We start from the raw sequence: 22,398 nt of genomic DNA on the forward strand, positions 1-22,398 counted from the left end.
GTATACAAAATGCAATTATCCCATATATAATTACGTAATTTTTGGTTTGGTTATACCAAAATCGATTTTGGTTTGGCTAATTGGTTTATCTTCAATTTATCTTCTGTTTATATATTTCGATGTGGTTTGTTTTTTTTTTATAACGAAAATTAGGTTTAGAAAACTTTCGAAGAAACTAATCAAGGTCACATATGTAAACCACATCGTAGATTTTTCGTCGAGTTAAGTTGTTAGTTGTTTTGTTTCAACAACTCTGACATTAATTAGTCGTTAGAGAGGTTTAAGTCACGTTCATCGTTTCAGCCAAACGACAAAATTAGATCCAAGGCTATACAAACTTTGGCCAAAAGAACTACTTTTAGATATATGAACAAAAATAATGGAACGATAGATTAATATTGATGAGAAAAGAAAAAAGAAAAAAAAAACTACATAGACAAAATTATGTTTTTAGAAAACAGATTATGAAGGATTATCGTCTTTGGTGGTACAATAGATGTAAAACACATAGATGAAAAAACATAAATAGAATGCAAAAACTGCAAAAAAGCCTATAAGCACCACTGGCCCCCAGCCCTCCATTCTCCCTTATCCCTTCTCTTTTGATTTCTGTGTTTTGGTTTTCCGTATTGAAGTCCGAAGAATATATTACATATTCTCTATCAAAACGATGAGGTTTATATTAATAATTAGCTTCGATATTAGTGATGACCAAAAAATGGAAAACTTAGATACGACTAGTGAATGATATATCTTCCTTTTCTTTTTTTTTTGGGGCAAACGAATGATATATCTTCCTATTATGATGTCAAAAAAAAAAAGTTAATTATACATTTATACTTAACATTTATACCCAAAGAAAAGAAGATGTAAATTATAGAGCAAGTAAGGAGGATGACCTTTTAGGGGGGAAAAGGTAAATATGATTACCTTTCCAAAACAATATAGAAACTATATGCATATCCATGTTAGGAGTAAACGCTTTCCAAATTGAAAATCTTATATTACATATATAAAATTCGAAATGCAGTTTATAGTAGAAACTAGAAAGCATGTCATATACCCCTAGATTTAGTGAATCATAATCACAATCACAATTTCAGACCTATGTATTTGTTTGTATCTCGTTTTTAGCTTTCTGGCGTTGTGGCTTTTACTCTGGTGTGGAGAATAAAATATATAACTAGATGCACGGTCATCTTCTGACCTATGGGCTATGGCGGTTAGGTGAGTACTACCACATTTGCGAAGAATGTGGTAAATAGAAAACTGATTCTTTGGTGCATAGCCAGCGAGACAAAATAAAATAAAAACATTTTTGAGACTTTTCTTAATGATTGTGTGAAGAATTATAACTCATAATCGAAATATACATATATATATATATATATATATATATATATATATATTCCAGTGAAAATATGAATGCACCCGTACAACTCACTTGCCATATGTAATTTGTTACACAAGCATATCTCAACTGTTACATTACATATATGACTGAAAATATCTACCAAATATTTATATTCTAAAAGGAAAAAAAATATTGGACACCAAAAGAATGAATCATTTATCAACCAAGATAGTTGGTGACCATTGACAAAGGAACTAAACAAAGCCCCTTTTTCTCCAATGCTACTGATAATCCACCTTGGTTTTGCAACGCATTCTCTCTTTTCTCCTATTGAAAATTATCGTATGGTAAATTATCGTTAGATATCGAAAATAATTCGTATAACATATGTGCTTGATCAACTCCAACGTTAGCGATATATAACGTTGAAATATTTGTTAAGGTGTTTCTTACATTATTTGTGTCATCACCAACGATGCAACTCCCGTGTCTCGTATTGTTGTCCAATAGGTGGTTCATCATGCTATAGACCTATAAAAGGAAGAGAAACAAAATCACAAACTGTTAATTATTAATAGCGGAAATTAGTTAGGCACATTTGACTTCTTAAAGTTGATTATTATATACTTTGATGTCAAATAGGAACTTAAGAAATGGAACAGATAGTTGCATCAAGTTGTTGTTGTTTTTATTTTTTAAAAGTATAATTCAATTATGAGTCAAAACACAAAATATTTAAAAATTGGTCGTTTCTCTTGGCAAAAAGAGAAAAGAAAAAAAGAAAGGATTCCCTTATCATTGACGTCTAATTAACCTTATCATTCCAATGTCCCCATAATCAGAAAATGAATAGATAAGATATTATAATTATATATGTATCATGGATTATAAATAAACAGTCGATCGAGTGTTTTTGCAAAACTAATAGGAGGGAAAGAATATCTAAAGTCACGCTATAACTAAATATTGTTCAAAGGTACGTAAATGAATATATAATGCTATAACTAAATATGGTTCTTAAATTTTCCATTAAAGTGTTGTGTTCTAAATTCTAATACGTAGTGTTTCCACGATCGTCAAGGTTTTTTGTTTTTACCGCATAATTGTGAATAGTAAACTCGATCTTTTGTGTTGATCAACGCGGCGAAAATCACTAAATTATCACCATTTGGTTGTTAAAATCGTATTCATATATTCGTAGAGAGAATGAGAGAGAGAGAGAGAGAGAGAGAGAGAGACTGACGTTAGGGCTATGAGAAGGTGAAGAGGCAGTGTCTTCAAGATCATGATGACGACCAAAAGGAATCTCTCTATTTCTTGTCCCCTTGATGTTCTTAGATCCTTCTTGCTTAGACACGTGGATGGTCTTCTTAGTGTCCACGCACGACGCTGCGTCGGAGATGGAGGAAGAGCTGCAATCTCCGACGTGCACTATGCTTGAAGAAGCCTCGAAGAAATCCTCAAAGTACATAGTCCAGCTGCTTTCCTCCGGAGTTTGGTCGCCTGAAAACGCCGTTGTTTCATGTTTGCTCATAATGAAACCATTGTTCATTGATCTCTCCATGAAAAATTCGGAAGAGAAAACGAAAAAATAAAAAAGAAGAAGAAAAGAGTTTTCTTTGTGTGGTTAGTTGGTTTGCAATTTGGTGGCAACAGATGAAACATGCGCGAGGGTGTATTATATACATAGCAGAGTTTTTGAGAAATATATGTTTTTAATAAGCTTAGTGAAGTATTGAATGAATTAATCAAATTATTATATATAATTTTTTTTCTTATAAATTAATTTTATTTTGCTGTCAATGATGGGGAATGTTGGCTTGGAATCTTGGTTTGTGGGGTCGCTCTATCTGTTCTTTTCTTTATTTGGTTGTAATAAAAGTTGGTTTGAAATGTTCAATCCAGTTTAAATGTTTAATACTGTGATTCTAAATTAAAGCATAAATATGAATTTTTATTTTAAAAAAAAATATTTAATTAGAAAGTTCAAGTTTCATTTATGAAAATTTTATGAATAGTATTGAATTATCAAAAATGTTGTAACATCAATAAACTAGATTAGTGTTTCGTAAATTTTCTTATGAATAGTCAAAATATAAACAAAATTAAATACAAAACGATGTCGAAATTTAATTTCGTGATTAAATATTTGTAATATGTTAATCACGGCTATATAGTTGTATATATACACATATATATTAAAAGTGTTCAGTTTTAGGTTCCAAGTTTTTGGACATGTATTTTCCCTCGAACTACTCTATGATTACTTTATAATCTCTATCGAATAATCGTTTGGTGCATTATCCCCTAACTATATAATATATAAGTATTATATAGGTATATACATAGTAACATATATAGCTAAAACAAAAGCTACGCCGGTACCCATATTATATAAATAATGTTACATAAATTCCTATGTGAGGACTGAAGGAAAAGATGTGTCAAATTCTGCTCCATATAAACACTGTAATATGAAATGGAAAATGAGGAGCAGGATTTAACTTCTAACATGTAAACTACTTATTTGGGTAATGTCAATAATCAATATATTTAGCATAAATTTTACAAGATATCAATTAAAACTTTGGAGATGTTTCAAAAGTAGCACAAAAATGAATACTCCAAGCGTGGCACATAAAACTTTAGATTTCGTATTAACACGTTTAATTCTTGTATATGTATCGAAGGAAATTAAAACATATAATTATGTGTAAAAGAAATTTTAAAGCTCTAGTTTCTCTAATTTTAATCTTCGAAATACTATTTCCAATTTGAGTTAAAGTAATTTTGATTCTAAAGTTATACATTATACAGTGTTTGAAATGTTTTGTATCGACTTGTCTATAATGACTTGTTTGAAAGTTTTGTATTTTGTTTGTGATATCAGTATATATTTGATTTGCCAAAAAAGTAATATATATTATATTATATAAACATTTTTTTGGTTGAACAAAATTTTAATTTCATTTAAAATATAATAATTTTATATCATTCTCTTCTGGAATAACATTTATATATAAACTGATAATGCTATATATGTGTTAATTTATTGCAACATATAGTCTTTTATAATATTATGTTTTTGTGTTTACGGAAAGTGTCTTTTTACACTTTTTACACAAATTAATAAAATATATTATAATTTCTTTTATAGTTTTTAAATTCAAAGTTTATTTTTTCTATACATTTAAAATTAATAATTTAGATCCCCTTTTACGTTGAAAATGTAAATCGATATTTTGGTTAAAACATATTTTAACCTTTTAAAAAACTGAAAATGGAAGAAGTATGACAAATTTTTTTGATGACGTCGTATTTTCACTCTTTCTTGATTAATTAATGATTAGAGTGGACTGAAACATCATTAGATTCCTATTTAAATTGTTCTCTTATCTATCCACTTGGCTGGTCCTAAGAAACACAGAATTGAAATATTGAATAATCAATTTACTAACTTCTGGATTACGAATAAATCAACGAGTAAATGCGCCGGTTTCACATTATCCAAAAATAAACCTAATAATTAACCTATATGTGTACTACTAAACTAATTATTTGTATGGTACTAGTAGACGCATATTATTTTTTATATAATAATATTAATGTATTGTTTAATAACTTGAGGAGCATGGCTCATGATTGAAGAGAAGAATATCGAAGGCTGTCATGCTGATGAAGTTAAACTTATGCGTAGACCATATATATATTGATACTAAATTTCAATTTATTTCGGCGAACCACGCATTCATTAACTTCCAAACAAAATAATTTTTTTGATTAAGAGGGAAACATATTGATGTGAGAGCCTATATGTGAATGTTGAATGTATGAAGTTACGAACCTAAACTTTAAAGAAATTTTGTGCAAAATGACCATAAGTCCTACTTTCACCCGACATTAATTGACATCTTAGTTGTTTTTTTGTGTTTTGCCTTTTGTTTTTGCAATCTTCATTGTCTCTGTGAGTTCTTTCCTATTTTTTTTGTGTGTGCATGTGAGCTATTAGTTTTCTTTTTATTGATTATATATCTATATCTTAAGCTTTAGGATCATAAGATAACTATTAAATTTGACCCCAAAAAAAAAGATTCAAAAATATATAGAATTTTACAATCTTCACACAAGAACTATAATCCAAAAAAAAAAGGTATATGTTTATGGTAAATAAAAGACGATATATTATTAATTTATTATCATATAAATTGTAAATCCATACACGAATGAAGCCGGTTTAATTAATACCAAACTAGATTAAGACCCGTGCTAGAGCACGGGTTGAAATTTATGTGATTGTTTTTAAAAGTTTTTTTGGATAAAACATTATGCAATAAAATCATATGCTAAATATAATGGCTTCAAAAAAGATATCTATTTTGTAAATTTTATATTGTTAATGATTCTGGATAAGTAACCGTGCTATAACACTGGTTAAATTTATTTTATACAAAATTTCGAAAATTCTGATTAAGATTTTATTTTTAATTTCAGAATATGATCTGGTCTATCCCTTTAATAATTTGGTTAACGATGTGGTCTATCAATAAAATCTGTGAAATATAAATTTGTATTATTATGTTTAAAGATCTTTGAAAAAACGAGATATATGACTAAATCTTACAGAAATACAGTTTGGAATATCCATGATTTTATTTGTTACTATTAATATATTAATTATTAATTTCGAAGATCCCCAATTAAGGTTGTGTACCCAATATTTAGGTGTAACTAATTAATATATGGATTTGGAATATCCCCAATTATAGTTGCACCCAATATTTTGATGTAACCAATTAATATATGAAATAATTTATAACCTATGTATAACCTATTTGTAACCATTTATTAAAAATATAAAGTCTACCGATTTGAAGTCGTGTACTTCCGTTTTAATAAAGAAAGGATGTAAAAACTGAAATAGAAAACAGCATTTTTATGGCCTAAATTTTGGGTGGAACGTACTGTAATCAAGTGGTAAGAATTTTGGTCTTTCAAGATTGTGGTTAGTTTATTTATTTTTAGGTGTTGATTGGTTCTCCCGCTACCTCCCGCAAACGCTGCGTTTGCGGGTGGTAGCGGTTGCTAGCGATTGGAACCAATCACACAAACCGTTCCCAATCGCTCCTAATCGCTCCCAACCGCTCCAAACCACTGAATTCCAAAAACTGTTTCCTGCAAGCGTTTGCGGTTGCGGGCGATTGCGGTTAGAATTTTTTTTTTTTGTAAAAAACTTAAAAGAAATCAATGATAATGAATTTTTTTTTTGTTATATTTTCTATCTAACCATTTTACTCATTAAGGATGGGAGAAAATGAAGTACGAATACGATTGCAGAGATTATAAAATAAACAATTAGAAGAAAATAATATTCCAATTAACCATAACCCGGAAAACTTGATGTAAATTTAATGGCACATCACACATAAGTTCAAAAAAATCTAAATAAATATAATATTTCATCAGAAATTTAAGAAAATAAGATTATTTGTGAAAAATATTAAAACAAATCACCAGTGTCTCTTCTCAACTCTCACTTGACCATTCTTACCGATGCAACTACGATCTAAAGCATATGTTTTGTCATTTATCAAATTACTTGATTAAANACTGTTTCCTGCAAGCGTTTGCGGTTGCGGGCGATTGCGGTTAGAATTTTTTTTTTTTGTAAAAAACTTAAAAGAAATCAATGATAATGAATTTTTTTTTTGTTATATTTTCTATCTAACCATTTTACTCATTAAGGNCTGATTTTTTTTTGAATAATACGTATTTTAATAAATTTTAATTATAAATCAAGTTTAATAAAAAATTTGGTGTTTTTAAACATTTATATATTAGATATCACATTTATTATGTTCTAACCGCTATTGCACCCGCTGGTCAACCAGTCGTAAACCTTCCGCAAACGCACCAATTTTAAACCACTAAACCAATAGTTCAAAATGCTTAATAATGCTTGAAACCGCAATCGCCCGCTTCCGCAATTTCTCACAACCGCAACCGCGGCGTTTGAACCAATCAGGCCCTTAGTTGCGTTACAATCCTATGGTTAAACAGATTAATTTCTCAAAAATCTAACTAATGGTTGCTTATAGTTGTAAATACTAAATATTATGTAGGTCTAGTTTTTCCTGGAGTATATGTTTTTCTTACATATTTTTGGATCAAATTACACTGTCGTTCAAGACTATCCACTTATATAAGAAAATTCGATTTTCCACTACGACATATCGATGGATACCCGTTTATCCCCATGAGGCGATTACACTTTTGCAAGCTATTTATGACAAAATGATACTTCTTCTCTTTCGTAAAGATTGATGTTTTGGGATATTTTTTTGTCCCATAAAGATTGATGTTTTGTAAACTTCAAAAAGTAATTATTGAAAATATTTAAAATTTTAAATTGTTATTGGTTTAAAATTAAATAATATCTCTTTAGTCAAAGAAAAATATATATTTAAACTCAGTAATCATTGTTTTTTTAAATATATAAAAAGTTCTAAACATCAATCTTTATGACACAGAGGGAGTATACTTTATCTAAGGAGATTGAGAACAACTAGATTTTAACCCGCGGTATACCGCGGGATTATGTATTTTTGTATATTTTATACAACTTACTAAAAAACATTATGTTGGATCAAATATATGTTTTAAACTTTTTTACAATAATATTGAGATATTTGTAATTTTATTTTCTTTATCTATTTAAAAAATATTATTTTCATTTGAAATTTAATTAATCAAAATTCTTTTATTTTGGAATTTAATCAATCAAAATTAGTTGTTGTGAAAGTAAACATCTGTTAATATGTATAATACTTTGTAGTTAGTATAAAATTATTTAAATTTTATTCACCAATTTGAAATTAGTTAGTTTTGTCTATGAGTATGATGAAGCGGGTTAGTGTTGGTTTTTAACTTCTTTCATATAAAATTAAGTTTTAAAAAAAATTTGTTTGTGTTTTTAGACCAACCCGCAAAAATATATAAGTGTATTAATATTAACCTAATTCCCATCACATACTTATGATTATTTTTAGTCTAGGTTTGGACCCGTGGATAAATAAAATTTTCCATAAATTTATTGTTGCTTTTTTAGTATTATTATTGATATTTACACAGATAATATTATTGCTATTACTCATATGACTAAATTTGATGTATTCACTATTTAAATTGTGCAACAGGATATATATATATATATATATATATATATATTTGTATTTGACATTATAACTCTATAAATGACACATGTTTTTTAGTCAAAAAACATATATCATTTTGTGGAGGTTAGAACAAAATATACATATATATATAGTATAATAAAATCATACATTATTAGTTTATTTTTATATTTTTTCTGCCCATTTTGATATCAATTGCTCTATCCATTTTAACATAGAAAACATTAAACAATTTATGTATAATGAAAACATGTATAATGCCAAACCATGGAAAATCAAAATTGAATAAGGTAAGATACTATAGTTTCTTTTTTCATCAAAACATTTTAAAACTTGTTTTTAAAAAAGAAAATAGAAATTGATGTTGTTCAGATACTTAGGGAAATATATATTTTCATACTTGTTTTCTTAATTAAATTTTTTTTTGTATTAAATGTTTTATTTACAATGATATGTGATGTAAAATTGACCAACTTCAAGCCTTCTTCTAAAAAATGCTGTCAAAATAATAATATAGATGTCCACAAATTGAAAAACATTAACATAAAAAATGGGTTATTAATATAATAAACCAAACTAAAATGTTTTTAGAACTAGATATTCACACGCGGGACTATTTTTAAATAAAAATAAAATGTTATTTGTTTTGTAGATTAACTATATTAATAACTGATATTTAATTTGTATTTTTTTAAATGTACAACCTTACAAATACAGATATATATTAGTTAGTGTAGAAAGCATTTTGTTTGAGGTTTATTGTTTTATATTATAGGAACTATAACATACAATTAAATACTGTGTGTTTATAGAATTAATTCATATTGTTTTGTAAATTGGAAATTTAGTATTAATAAAATTAATTATAAATTAATAATTAATCTTAAAAGGAGTGATTCCTATTATTTTGGAAATTTTATCAGGATGAGAAATCTTGTTTTCCAAAATCAAAACTTAATAATAATTATTTCAATAAAAAAAAAATTAATAATTAATACTAATAACATACTTGTAAATATGTATGAATTTCAAGATTTCTTTGCTAAATGTCTAAGAAAATATAGATCTGTCAACCTCTAATTTAGTAATTTATCATTGACTTAGTAAAACTCTTTGACATACGTCAATAGAAGATCTTTGCCAAGATTTTATTTCATATAAATATTCAACTATTGTATTATTGAGATGCCGAACTTAGGGATTAAATTATACTAATTATGTCTCCTTTCTGTTCTTATTTTTTAATTGCTATTTCGTCAGGCTATATACTATATTCTTTGTTTTACACGATTATTAACGTGAGAACGGCCAATGCTTTTTTTTTTTTGCTTTTGTTTTTGATAAAAGTCTAGACTAAACCCCGGTTAACTTAGCTTGAAGGAATACAAGTTTGTTGGATACAAACGCACCATGTTAATAACTGGGATTGACACTCAAGCGGTCAAGCCGCAGCCAATCTAAAAACCTTCGACATGTTCGGTTGTAATCCTCTCACACTTTATTCTAGAAAATAGAACGGCATGGATGGAATACCTGTATTAACCAAAACTTGGTTTTTTTTTTCTCATGATTATTCTAGGCTCTGTATAATTGTTAATGATTTGTTAAGAAAACCAAAAAAAAACAAAACAAAAGGAATTGTTAAGATGAAGAAAATAAAAACGTAAGTAATAGAAGCATATATACTAGCTGTGAGACTTTGACATAATAAAGTCTACGTGGCACTGAATGGATTAGTGGGTTCCAATTAAAGCTACAAAATTAAATAAATTGCGATCAAAGGAATATTTTTGTACTATATGATTATGAATATTACTTACTTTAAAACATAACCAAATAGGTCAATGCTCTTGTATATTTACAATTAAAGCAAGTTTTGTTACGTCAAGTATCATATCATATATGGTTAGAGATAAACATAGCTCTCAAGAGTCTCAGTCTCGTGAAATAAAATAGCTTTCACTGTTAGTGTTTCCATATCATATGGTTTATTTCTTCATGTTAAGTCATAGAGTAAATCTCATATTTGTTTTTTTCCATTCTATATTTCATATTTGTTTTTTTTTGTCAAAGAATTTCATATTTGTTTCTTTATTATTTTCAGTTTAAATCTCTTATATGAGTTAGGCCAAATAAGGAAAAACTAAGTGAAATTGCAAATCGACACGTATAGCAACAATGTGCCGTGCCGCTACGGGAAAACTGAAAAGTACTGAATTGAAATGAAAATGCTATGACATTCGCATGTGAGCCCAAAGATTCCGAAGTTATTAAGCTAAACATGATTATGAGAGCGGTTAAGGCCAATGATTAGGACTTAGATAGTTAAGCCGGTACCCAAAGAGAAAAATCTTTTATATTTCTGTTTCGTAATACTTGTCTATCTTTGTTTAATGTTAGACAAATTATTAAAATAAATATTTAACTATTATAATGTTTTTCTGATAATTTTTTCTTGGTAGTAACAAAAAAGATGGTGAATTTATTAAAATTATTAATCAATGAAATCATATACATGGAAAGTATTATGCAGTATAATGTTTTTTTTTTTTTTGCCAGCAAGTATAATGTTTCTTTGAAGTTCACGTTTGCCTACATAAGCTAGGAGCCCAAATTCACTGCTGAAGTGAAGCATTGTCTTCCGACAAGACACCAGATCTCCCCATATATATGCACTGGTTGATCCAACCTGTGGAACTGAGCGGAAGCTCATAAGTCATAACTGCGGTTAAAACAGAACACGTCTTACAAAACAAGAGTTAGACTGGTAAATATAGGAAGTAGACTTACTAACTGTTAGTAACTTTTAAAAATGAAATCAACATTTTGAATAACGAGAAAAATCTTTTTAACAAGATGTTCGAAATGATAAAACTACCACATCTTATTTCGATCCAAAACTGGGTGAAAGTGCAAGTTTGTGAGCTATTGAATAAATTAGATTAGTTGAAGTTATGTCAATTAATTAGCTGCAAAGGTTTTTATATTCTAAGTGATGATGCAAAATACGTTTGCAGATAATGAGTTTTGCGAGTGCTATATAGTATCATGTATATTGATTATTGAACTTTCTCTTGCGATTTGTTGCATGTTTACTGATAATCATATTGGATTCTGAAATGATTAAAACACAACAAATTGTTAGGGCTGATGGGCTTCGACTGGGCAAGTTATTATAACGCGTATCTACAATTTAGTAAAGTTCAGTTTCTAGCATATACTAAACACACCTACTCCTAGTCTAGATGTACATATAACTTTTTTAGATGGTTGACACTTGAAACTAGGGCGACCAAATCCGATGGTTTCAAAGTTTTCAAAATTTTTAAACTCGTTTAATTCTTTTACATAATTTGAGATTTAGCTTCAGTTCAAACTTCATAACCTTTTTAAATTTTATATATACTTCTTGAAAAGATGGTTTTAAAGTTTCAGTTCAATGAAGTTTGGTTGAACCAACTGATCTTACCATTATTATTCATTTGAAATGCATGGGGCTGAAGCCTGAAGGCAAGACTGACTCTTCTTTAATTGGTTTTAGTTTATGAGATACTTTTTCAAAGCAAAGTAACTTGAGATGCAAACTTTTGAGTTGATACTTCCAACCACCATTGACTTAAAAAAAAAAAAAAAAAATTATGTATAAAATTGTATATATTACGAAGCATCTTATTTCATGACTAGATATTTTTTGTAGCCAAAAAAATATGATGTAAGCTGTAGGCATTATTACTTTACAAACAACAAAAAAATATCATCTTAAAAAATAATACATACATCATTCCATTTCCAGGCGTCTCTAATTCTGTGCGATTTTTTTCTAGGGTAATCAAAATGATTCCTAAAGTATGTCATCAATGCAAATCATATAATTATAACGCATAAAAATTCATGTAATCTGTTCATAACACGCATACGATTTTTAACACAACGTTATTTTGAGAAACAAAATCTCCAAAATTTGATTTTTAAGTATACATATATTTTTCAAATAAGGTAACATTTTTTCATAAAACATGAAAAGCCAAATATACCAAAACCGAAACTGTATCCATAAATTCGAAAAACCTATTTAATAGTACGTGACAATTCCCCTTTTTTATTATTTTGGTCAAGAATAACCATTTATTTAAGAAAAAAAAATCAATATCGCATATATATACTTCTAATATAAGTTGTTAGAAGTATATAATTCACTTTCTCTCAGTCTCTATAAAGTAAAAAAAAAAAACATAGCGAACAACAAACAAAGACCATCTAATTTTACTTTCTAAGATCTCTGTTTCGTCTTTATTTGAATTGTTCTTCGTTTTTTTTTAAGATTCTAGGTCAAAAACTCTTGATCCATTCTTCTCTCTCTCTCTCTGTGATCGAAAGGTTTAAACTTTTTTTTTTTTTTTTTTAATTCGACGAAAAAACCTCTCCGGCGATGGTTTTATCGGCGAAGCAAACTTTCTCAACAAAGATCGGGCTTTTCCGACGAAACCCTTCTTCACTTCACCAAAGATCTCCACTTTCTCTCTCCTTTCCATCGACGACGGAGCTTCCAAAACGCACCGTTTTATCCGTCACGAAGCCGCTTCATCTCTCTTCTCTGAGAGCCAAGTCTCCGTTAGTGAGACCCTGTGAAGCTTACGAAGCTGACCGATCAGAGCCAACGCCTCCGATCGGTGGTGATGATGCTACGGCGGAGGCGGCGTTGGAAACGAAATCGGAAGCGGCTAAGCGTTTGAAGATCGGGATTTACTTTGCTACTTGGTGGGCTTTGAACGTTGTGTTCAATATCTACAACAAGAAGGTCTTAAACGCTTACCCTTACCCGTGGCTCACCTCGACGCTCTCTCTTGCCGCTGGTTCGTTGATGATGCTAATCTCTTGGGCTGTTGGGATCGTTGAGACTCCCAAGACTGATTTCGATTTCTGGAAAACTCTTTTCCCGGTAAGTGGGTTGGTAGGGGGGGGGGGGAATTATATGAGGTTTGGTGGGTTTGGTGAGTTTTTGCTTTTGTGAAAAGGAAAAAAAAAAGGTTGAAACTTTTGGTTTGATTTCGATGTTTACGATGATGGGTATGTGAGGTTTAAGGTCAAATTGATGCAGATCTTGCAGGAATATTTGTTGTTGTTTTGTTGTTACCTGAGTGATATGCTTAGTTTTGTTTGCTTCCTGAGATAAAAAAAACTACTGAGGGAGAGAGAGAAGAGAAAGTGATGTTTTTTTTGGCTGTGTTTGGGTTGATAGGCTACTGAATTTTGTTGTTATAATTTCTGAATTTTCATAGCTAAATTATGAAATAATCAAGAGTCATAATTTAGCTTCGACGGTGAGTATTGAATTTTTTGATATTTTGTTGTACTAAAAAGTTTGTTTTTGTTGGATTTGCGTAAAGGTTGCTGTGGCGCATACAATTGGTCATGTGGCTGCGACGGTGAGTATGTCAAAGGTTGCGGTTTCGTTCACTCACATCATCAAGAGTGGTGAACCTGCGTTTAGTGTGCTTGTCTCTAGGTTCATTTTAGGTGAAACCTTCCCAACTTCGGTGTACCTGTCTCTCATTCCTATCATTGGTGGTTGTGCTCTCTCGGCCCTTACTGAGCTTAACTTCAACATGATTGGTAACATATATCTCTTGATACGTTGGTTATATATCAAATGTTTTTTCTTCATCTTTTTTTCGTTTTATCTTCTACATATTGATGTGTAATTGGGACTGATTCTTGAAATGGCTTTGCTTGTTTGATTTTGGCTTTAAATCTGCGGCTTCTGCTTTTCAGGTTTTATGGGAGCTATGATATCGAACTTGGCTTTCGTCTTCCGTAACATCTTCTCCAAGAAGGGAATGAAGGGAAAGTCTGTGAGCGGAATGAACTACTACGCTTGTCTCTCAATGTTGTCTCTACTGATACTCACTCCCTTTGCGATTGCGGTTGAAGGACCTCAGATGTGGGTCGATGGTTGGCACAATGCGCTCGCTGCTGTCGGACCACAGTTTGTCTGGTAAGTTCCCTCTAAAATCTCTTACGAGAAGACAACTCTTTTAAACTCTAAAGATAAATTTTTTTTACGTGTTTAATGCATTCTTGTCCTGTACCTAGAATCCGTTGTGAAAGACCCACTTGTCAAGTTCTTGTCTTTAACTTTGAAATTCATTTTGTTATCATCCAAATGATTAAGAATCCTGGAGTCTTTTTTAGTGGTTAGGCGTATATATATGTGATCCATTCGCTTATCCGATTCCACTTTTTCTTTCATCAAATTTGCAGGTGGGTACTCGCGCAGAGTGTGTTCTATCACCTTTACAACCAAGTCTCTTACATGTCTTTAGACCAAATCTCTCCCTTGACATTCAGTGTTGGTAACACGATGAAACGTATCTCCGTCATTGTCTCCTCCATCATTATCTTCCGCACTCCAGTCCAGCCAGTTAACGCCCTTGGAGCTGCCATTGCTATCCTTGGAACCTTCTTGTATTCCCAGGTAAAAACATCCAAGATCCAAAACACAAACCTTCAGTTGACCAGAATACCCCTATTATCCATATGAAACTATGATAAATAAGCGTCTCTAGGCTTTCACTTCACACCCACATGATGAACCTTTGCCATATGATTAGACTCTTAACTATATAACTTCCTTAGACATTATCAAGAAACCGTCTTAGTTTATTGGCTTGATATATAATTCAAGAATCAAGATTCGCGTTTGTTTATCCTGGTTTTGGCGTTTCGTGCAGGCAAAGCTCTGATTTGGAAGACATAAGGGGTGTACGGGTGTGGTGTTGAGCTAGTGAATTCGGTTTAAACCGAGGGAAAGAGCTTAATGTAGATATCCTCAATAATGACAAAAGACACGAGAATGCTTTTAGAGTGTGTTAGGCGGTTATTTAATTTGAGTTTTTTCTTTTTTGAATTTGGGGGAAGTGAGAAGATTGCCTCTTTTGTAACTAAAGTGGGATATAGATATTGTCCCCTTGAGAATAAGACGACACCCTGAAACTCTCTTTTCAACTAAGAGAGAAAATATCATTCAAAAAGAAATAGAGAATATATTATCTCCAGATTATTCATGTTTTGCTGTCATTATGCATACACAAGGTTCTTGTTACGTGAACTAGTTATGTTGGAAAGAGTTGATGTCCAATTTATATTTTACTAAAGAGTATTTTATTGACTAAAGGACCCCAAACAGACAATAGTAATCAATAATGGATTTTATTACAAAAGTAATGTTGATACTTGGAAATGGAACAGAGACATTAGATTTGGTTCAGACTTGGAAAAGAGACGGAGAGATGTCTATTGGGAGTTCAGAAGAGGCAGAGAGATGTTTGTGGTGAAGAATATACTAAAAAAATATTCTCTCTCTATCGTAATTTGCAATTTGCTTATTTTATTTTTATTTATTCATCAAAGTCACCATTAAATCGTAAAGGATCACAACGGGAACATGACACAGTAGCAGATGCTATAGTATATGCGAATATATATGTCTTCCAACAATTGGACCTCTTTCATTCTTTATTTCTAATGTAACATTGGAATGTAGTAGCTATTAACCGATTAAATTAGCTGCATTGGTCATAGTATCATACAGGTCTTCTTGAAGGTATGTATCAATGCATAACCATTGAGATTCGTATTTTCATGTCTGTTGTATCTGCCCAAAAGTAGGTTTTAGTTTTGATTACGAGAAATAAGAAAGCAAATTGACGAACAAAACACTCGAGCTCTTTCAAAAATATGAAATGTGTTTTTTATTGATAATCATACATTTATTCAAATTCTGTTCTATTCGTTTATCATTTTCTATTTCCAATTTTTTTTGTTGGAAACGTTCTTGACCAGAGAGAAGCAAAGTACAAACATATTACAAGTACAAAAAGGATTTCATTGTCTGAAAACTAAAATAACACAAACAAAAGTGTTTCTTTTCAAACTTCAAGATACTTAGCCACTGTCTGAACATCTTTATCTCCTCTTCCGCTGAAGTTCAAGACCACTCTCGTTCCGTCTGCTAACGTGGGGCATAGCTTCTCGAGGTAAGCTAATGCGTGTGAGGTCTCTAGTGCTGGAATTATTCCCTCTAACCGGGACACTCTCTTGAATGCTGCAAACCGCAAATCAAAGAGAATGCAAAAGGCATGTTACAAAACAATTTTTGAATACAGAACTAAAGACTATGCATTGATACATACCTTCCAACGCTTCTTCGTCGGTTATGCTATAGTATTCAGCCCGTCCCATGTCTTTGAAAAAACTGTGCTCAGGTCCGACTCCAGGGTAGTCCAATCTGTAAGAGAAAATCAAACCATGTTTATGCAACCGTGGCTAACTAAGTAGACTATTAGATAATCTGCATTCAACCATATAAATAAGAAAGTTGCGATGGGCCTTATATGCCCGCCATGGATCGGTCAACTTGCAGTTGGGCCAGGCCAAGTTCATTCAGTTGACTTTATATTTGGCAAAATCAGAGCTGGCTCAGTATGGACCAAGCTAGGCTAGCTCATCACCACATCCCTACTTATGATGGCTAGCGGATCTAAATAGAGAATCTCACTTACCCTGCACTGATGGAGTGTGGTTCAATGATTTGTCCATCATCATCTTGCAGCAAGTAACTCATGGCTCCATGGAGGACACCAACATCTCCCTTTGTCAATGTAGCAGCGTGTTTGCCACTGTCTAATCCGAATCCCGCTGCTTCCACACCGATCATCCGGACCTCTTTGTCGTTTACAAATTCATGGAAGAGTCCCATAGCGTTTGAACCACCACCGACACAAGCCACCAAGACATCTGGCTTCCCTCCCCATTTCTCCAACGCTTGTCTCCTAGTTTCTTTACCAATCACAGCATGGAAGTCTCTTACCATCATCGGGTAAGGATGAGGACCAGCCACAGATCCCAATATGTAATGGGTAGTCTCCACATTGGTCACCCAATCTCTTATTGCTTCGGATGTAGCATCCTTCAATGTCGCTGTTCCAGAGTGAACTCCTCTCACCTGTAACACAAGAAAGGTTCAGAAACAATGTTTATCGCATTTAAAAAAACAGATGGCTAACCAATGAGATAATTTCTTTAGCATCACCTCAGCACCAAGAAGTCGCATCCTGAACACATTGAGTGCTTGTCTCTCCATATCTTGAGCACCCATATAGATAATACACTCCAGACCAAAACGGGCACACACAGTAGCTGTAGCCACACCATGTTGACCAGCTCCTGTCTCAGCAATAATCCTCTTCTTTCCCAAACGCTTGGCAAGAAGAGCCTGAGCCACAGCATTGTTAATCTTATGAGCACCAGTATGGTTCAGGTCTTCTCTCTTCAAGTATATAAGCGGCCCTTCCCCATTTTCACGCCGGTAATGCTCAGTGAGCCTCTCCGCAAAATACAGAGGGCTTTCTCTACCAACATAGTCCTTCAAGATCCCTGCCAACTCTCTCTAACAAAAGATTCATTGACACAAAACACACATGAATCAGCCATTGAAACAAGATTCGTAATTATATCATTCTCGCACTGTTCCGTATAATCTCTGACCATTTCATCTATGAACAATTCATTCAGGTGCCCTAGAATATACATTTCCCATCAACAAGATCCAAACTTTTTATGAATCTGCAAATTCAAAACGCAAAAGTGTATCAATTTGACTCTATACCTGGAAATCATCGTCGGTGGCGAGAGCATAGAAAGCTGATTCAAGCTCAGAGAGAGCGTGCATAAGGGTTTCAGGTACATACTTGCCACCAAACTTGCCAAACCGACCGAACGAATCGGGTCTTTGCCAAAGAGCCGGGTCAGATCCGGGAGCCATAAGAACAGCCGGGTCCTTGGCGATAGTGCAGGAGACGGAGAAAGATGATGACTTGGAGCTGCGAGACGATGGCAGAGGCGTAAAGTTGAAAGCTTTGAAGGGTGATGATCTCAAATGGGTGAGCTGAGAAGAGGAAGAAGAGGAAGAAGACGAAGGAGGAGATGGAGAAACGGAGGCTCTGAAAGTAGCAGAGGCTGCCATTACTGAATCTCTCTGAGTCAAACAAATTTATATATTCTTCTTCTTCCTTCTCCCTTGAGATACCCTTTCAAAGTGTTTTGTTTTGGGTGTTTTTATAGATTTCATTGATAGATTCTTTTTTTTTTTTTCCAAAAACAATTGGTCAAAATTTCTGACCACAAAAAAAAAAAAAAAATCATATTAAAGTACTATTGTTGAGCAAATCAATTTGGTTATTTGTGGTCTTCTCTTATTATGAAGCAAAACATATGATTTTAGCCAAATAAGACTTTTACCAAAACGAAAAAAAGTTGGTACGACTCCGAAAATGAAAATGAGTACTTTTAACACATGCTTTTGAAAGAAAGAATAAACATATCCAAATGAGCCATCATCACCTACCCGTATTCTTGGCTCTACCCCTACCCCTAGTACCCTTATTTTATTTCAGTTAGTATATGCCATAGATGATAGATTGTTAAAAATTATTCTACAGCTGTCCATACTCGAGGGAGGTTTGGTCTGGCCTAACCTCCAAGCTTCTTAACTCTGTTTCTTCAGTGGAGTGGGTCGTCATCATCAAGCTCCTCATTGATACATCACTGGGAAAGGATCGTTTATTCTTATTGGCTATTGCGATATTCTTTTCAGTTGCTGGCACATTCACTCTGGAAGGAGCGAAACAATAGAAGACATGGAGAAGGACTGATCGCATCCCAACTAACCAGGAGGCTAGACAAGGATGTTCGGACAGACTAACCTCTATTAGAGAGCAAGGTGATTATTTATGAGAAGTGCATGGAGATTTGGTTTGCTACAAGATAGGAGGATCTCTCACTACCCTCTTTTTAAACAATTGTTTTGTCCTTCAAAGGCCACATTACCGTAGCAGTTGATGTAAAAAGGTTTATTTTGTCGAATAAATTTTACATATTATTCAAAAAAGAAGACAAAAAAAGAAAAAAAAGATTATTCAAATTATATATATTTTTTTTCAAAACCTTATGTTTTATTTCTCGAAAACCATTAAAATAACGAGAAAGCTTCACTGTTATTTGGGTTGGTAAATGTTTTAAAAGGAAGAGCAATTTAGGTTAATGATATGCTACTGTAAAAGATAAGGGTAGGTGATGGCCATTGGTTCACTTGAACAAAGTTGAAGAAAATCCCATAATATATATTTCTTTAAATTATTCTTCAGAGTAAGGTATTTTTATAAATTCTTTTTATAAATAAAAAGTTGGTCACATTTTCTGACCACAAAAAGATGTATACAATCAATAAAAATGCATCTTTAGTAATACCAATAAGATTTTTTACCAAAAAGAAAAAAGCAAATAAGTTAACCAAATTAAGACTTTTGACTTTTAATTTAAGATTTTAACCAAATTAAATAAGATTTATTTCTTAACAAAAAATTTGTTTGCTGTAATTCAAAAAATGAGATAAGATGTTAACACATGATTTGATATAAATATCCAAGTGAGCCAATAGCCATCACCTACCCTTATATTTTACAGTAGCATATTCATGATGTACCTAGATTTCTTCCCTTTTAAAACATTTACGACATTCACTATATGACTCATCAGAATTACAAAATCACATATTGATTAAAAGAGAAGAAGAAATCTTGAGATCTTAAACAGGCATAACCGAGAGAAGACAAAGTTTTCAGGTGCATCAGTTCTTCTTTTATTTTAGTTTTAAAATTCGTTGTTGTTATAATATCTTTATTTTGCTTAAATATTATGAGATATATGTGCTGCATTTACATTTTAATGATTTTACTTTAGTGTTTTTCTTGCTCCACTGTCTGCGTCCACTGATTTTGAATGATAAAATTGTCATATCGATTATGGATTTGAATACATACAACATCATTTTTGTTCATCAATATGTAGCATATTTTGTAGAAATCGTTTACAAGGAATTTCATAGCCAAATTGTTTAGAAAATTGTGTCGAGAGAGTAGTTATAGTTTAAAGTTTTCAATAGTTTTTTTATTATGTTTTTTAAACAGAGGTAAAATAATTGTGTACCAGTATGGATATGTTGACTGTAGAGAGTTGAAACCTCTGTATTCTTATTGTAATTTGGTTTTGTTGTCCCTTTTTAAAAGTTATATATAAAGATGTCTTTTTTTTTTTGATGGCTAGTGCAATAGATTCGGACATATTTATTGAAAGCTTAAAACTGTAAATGCAAAGGAGATAACATCAATTCACTAACGATTTTTGTTTTATGCATATTAGGATTTCGATCGGAAGAGATGACTTCTAAGAGAATGGCTTCAAGTATCGAACTAGACGCATTATCCAATCTACCAGATGTACTTCTGATTATGATCATCTCTTGTTTGTCGTTTAAGGAATGTTTAAGGACCAGTTTACTCTCTAAGAGGTGGAGGTATCTCTGTCGTGAGACAAGACACATTTCTTTCAAGGAATCCGAGTATGTGGACCGCTCTGTCCCCGACAGAAGATCTAAAAGGATTTCGTTTGTTAACTACATGTGTCAATGGGTCTCTCGATATCACGGTTACTGCCTGGAAACCTTCGAGATTAAGTTCTCTATTCCATGGGGATTTACGGCAGAGATGGAGTCCCTGATCGAATTCGCAGTCGCAAGAAAAGTCAAGAACCTAGTTCTTGATTTCACAGACTTTTATTGGTCAGTCACTAAAGATGCGTCGAGGTTTTACGAGGTTTATGTGCATTTACCAGCAAGCGTTTACAATTCAAGAACCCTCGAATCGCTGAAGATATATTCGTGCGGGTTTGACCCCTCGAAGCTCACAAACTCTGGATCGCTTAGAAAGCTCTCTATAGGTTGGATCGAACTCACAGGGGACGAGTCTTTGATATCAACCTCTCCTACGCTCAAGAGTCTAAGTTTTAGTTATTGTTGGGGTGCTGATATCAACAACATAGCCGGAGATATCAAGGAATTTGAATTTGAGAACTGTGAAGTCTCTCTTTACATGGCTTGTTCCTTTGATCTGCCTAATGTAGAGATATTCAAGTACTCAGGCCAACTGCTTGCTTTTGATGTCAAGAAAATGAATAAGTTCAAAGAAGTTTATTTAGATTTTGAGGCAGAGGGCGACTACGAAGTACCCAATCAAAGAACCAAATTAGAAGGAACTATGCTTTCTGGCTTCCTTAACAGTCTTGGAGGTGCGAGGACCTTAAGTGTATGCCCTTTTCTCCTTCAGGTATATATTTAAATCTTAACTTCTTTACATTACATTTTCACGTTATTAACATATCTTTGAGAATGAGAATTGAGCAAAATATTTTACTAGGGGATATATATAGTATAGGTTAGTTTCAAAATATAACGATTCTCCCTATCAAAGTTTTAAATAGCCTAGTAGCTAATATAGTAGTATGTGTAGTATCTTTACCTTATAAGCTAATGCGTTGTAATTGATTGATATAAAGACTGGTTAGTTGACAGTTATCTTTATCTGAGTAAGTGCATCCATGTGTTTTTCTTTTTGAAGGCTATCCAAGAATGTGATGATCCGTCTTCTTTACTTCGTCCTATGAAAACACAACATTTGGTGCTGAGAACGAGGTTGCATGTCATGGAGTTTAAAGGAATTACGCTCCTCCTCAATAATTGCCCTAACCTGGAAACGTTAACTTTGGATATCTTCACTCGAAGCTTTTTCTCGGTAAGATTACTATAAATATATATATATATTAGTGGGAATTTGAGAACAATAGTTATATATGTATGATTTTCCCTAAAAAGTCATAATTTGTCGTTTTGATATATTGCAGTACGCTAAATCATATTGTGGCGTCGGTCCACGTTCATATTGGAAAAAAAGTCTTACCTAC

The 22,398-nt window shown here is 32.1% G+C and overlaps 4 protein-coding genes across 4 annotated transcripts in view; 2 read left to right on the forward strand and 2 right to left on the reverse strand.

Moving 5' to 3' along the window:
- Positions 1,427–3,136, reverse strand: LOC104761496. Its single transcript, XM_010484584.2, has 3 exons — positions 2,598–3,136; positions 1,808–1,885; positions 1,427–1,681 (listed from the first exon to the last, which is right to left on the reverse strand). The coding sequence occupies exons 1-3, from the start codon at positions 2,916–2,918 to the stop codon at positions 1,574–1,576; spliced, it is 507 nt and encodes a 168-aa protein (XP_010482886.1). The 5' UTR covers positions 2,919–3,136; the 3' UTR covers positions 1,427–1,573.
- On the forward strand, positions 12,716–15,608 carry LOC104761497 (glucose-6-phosphate/phosphate translocator 1, chloroplastic-like). The gene is made up of 5 exons (XM_010484585.2): positions 12,716–13,483; positions 13,932–14,157; positions 14,317–14,539; positions 14,806–15,019; positions 15,276–15,608. The coding sequence occupies exons 1-5, from the start codon at positions 12,974–12,976 to the stop codon at positions 15,285–15,287; spliced, it is 1,185 nt and encodes a 394-aa protein (XP_010482887.1). The 5' UTR covers positions 12,716–12,973; the 3' UTR covers positions 15,288–15,608.
- Positions 16,313–18,634, reverse strand: LOC104761498 (tryptophan synthase beta chain 1, chloroplastic-like). The gene is made up of 5 exons (XM_010484586.2): positions 18,212–18,634; positions 17,636–17,992; positions 17,106–17,548; positions 16,737–16,831; positions 16,313–16,648 (listed from the first exon to the last, which is right to left on the reverse strand). The coding sequence occupies exons 1-5, from the start codon at positions 18,566–18,568 to the stop codon at positions 16,473–16,475; spliced, it is 1,428 nt and encodes a 475-aa protein (XP_010482888.1). The 5' UTR covers positions 18,569–18,634; the 3' UTR covers positions 16,313–16,472.
- The window catches only part of LOC104761499 (putative F-box/LRR-repeat protein At1g56400), a 2,961-nt gene continuing 1,373 nt past the window's right edge, over positions 20,811–22,398 (forward strand). Inside the window, exons 1-2 of the mRNA XM_019240255.1 lie at positions 20,811–21,764; positions 22,056–22,229. Coding sequence (XP_019095800.1) covers positions 20,820–21,764; positions 22,056–22,229 — 1,119 coding nt within the window. The 5' untranslated portion in view covers positions 20,811–20,819. The remainder of the gene's footprint in view (positions 21,765–22,055; positions 22,230–22,398) is intronic.

Source organism: Camelina sativa, chromosome 18 (genome assembly GCF_000633955.1).
Source record: "Camelina sativa cultivar DH55 chromosome 18, Cs, whole genome shotgun sequence".
In the NCBI taxonomy this organism is placed as follows: domain Eukaryota; kingdom Viridiplantae; phylum Streptophyta; class Magnoliopsida; order Brassicales; family Brassicaceae; genus Camelina; species Camelina sativa.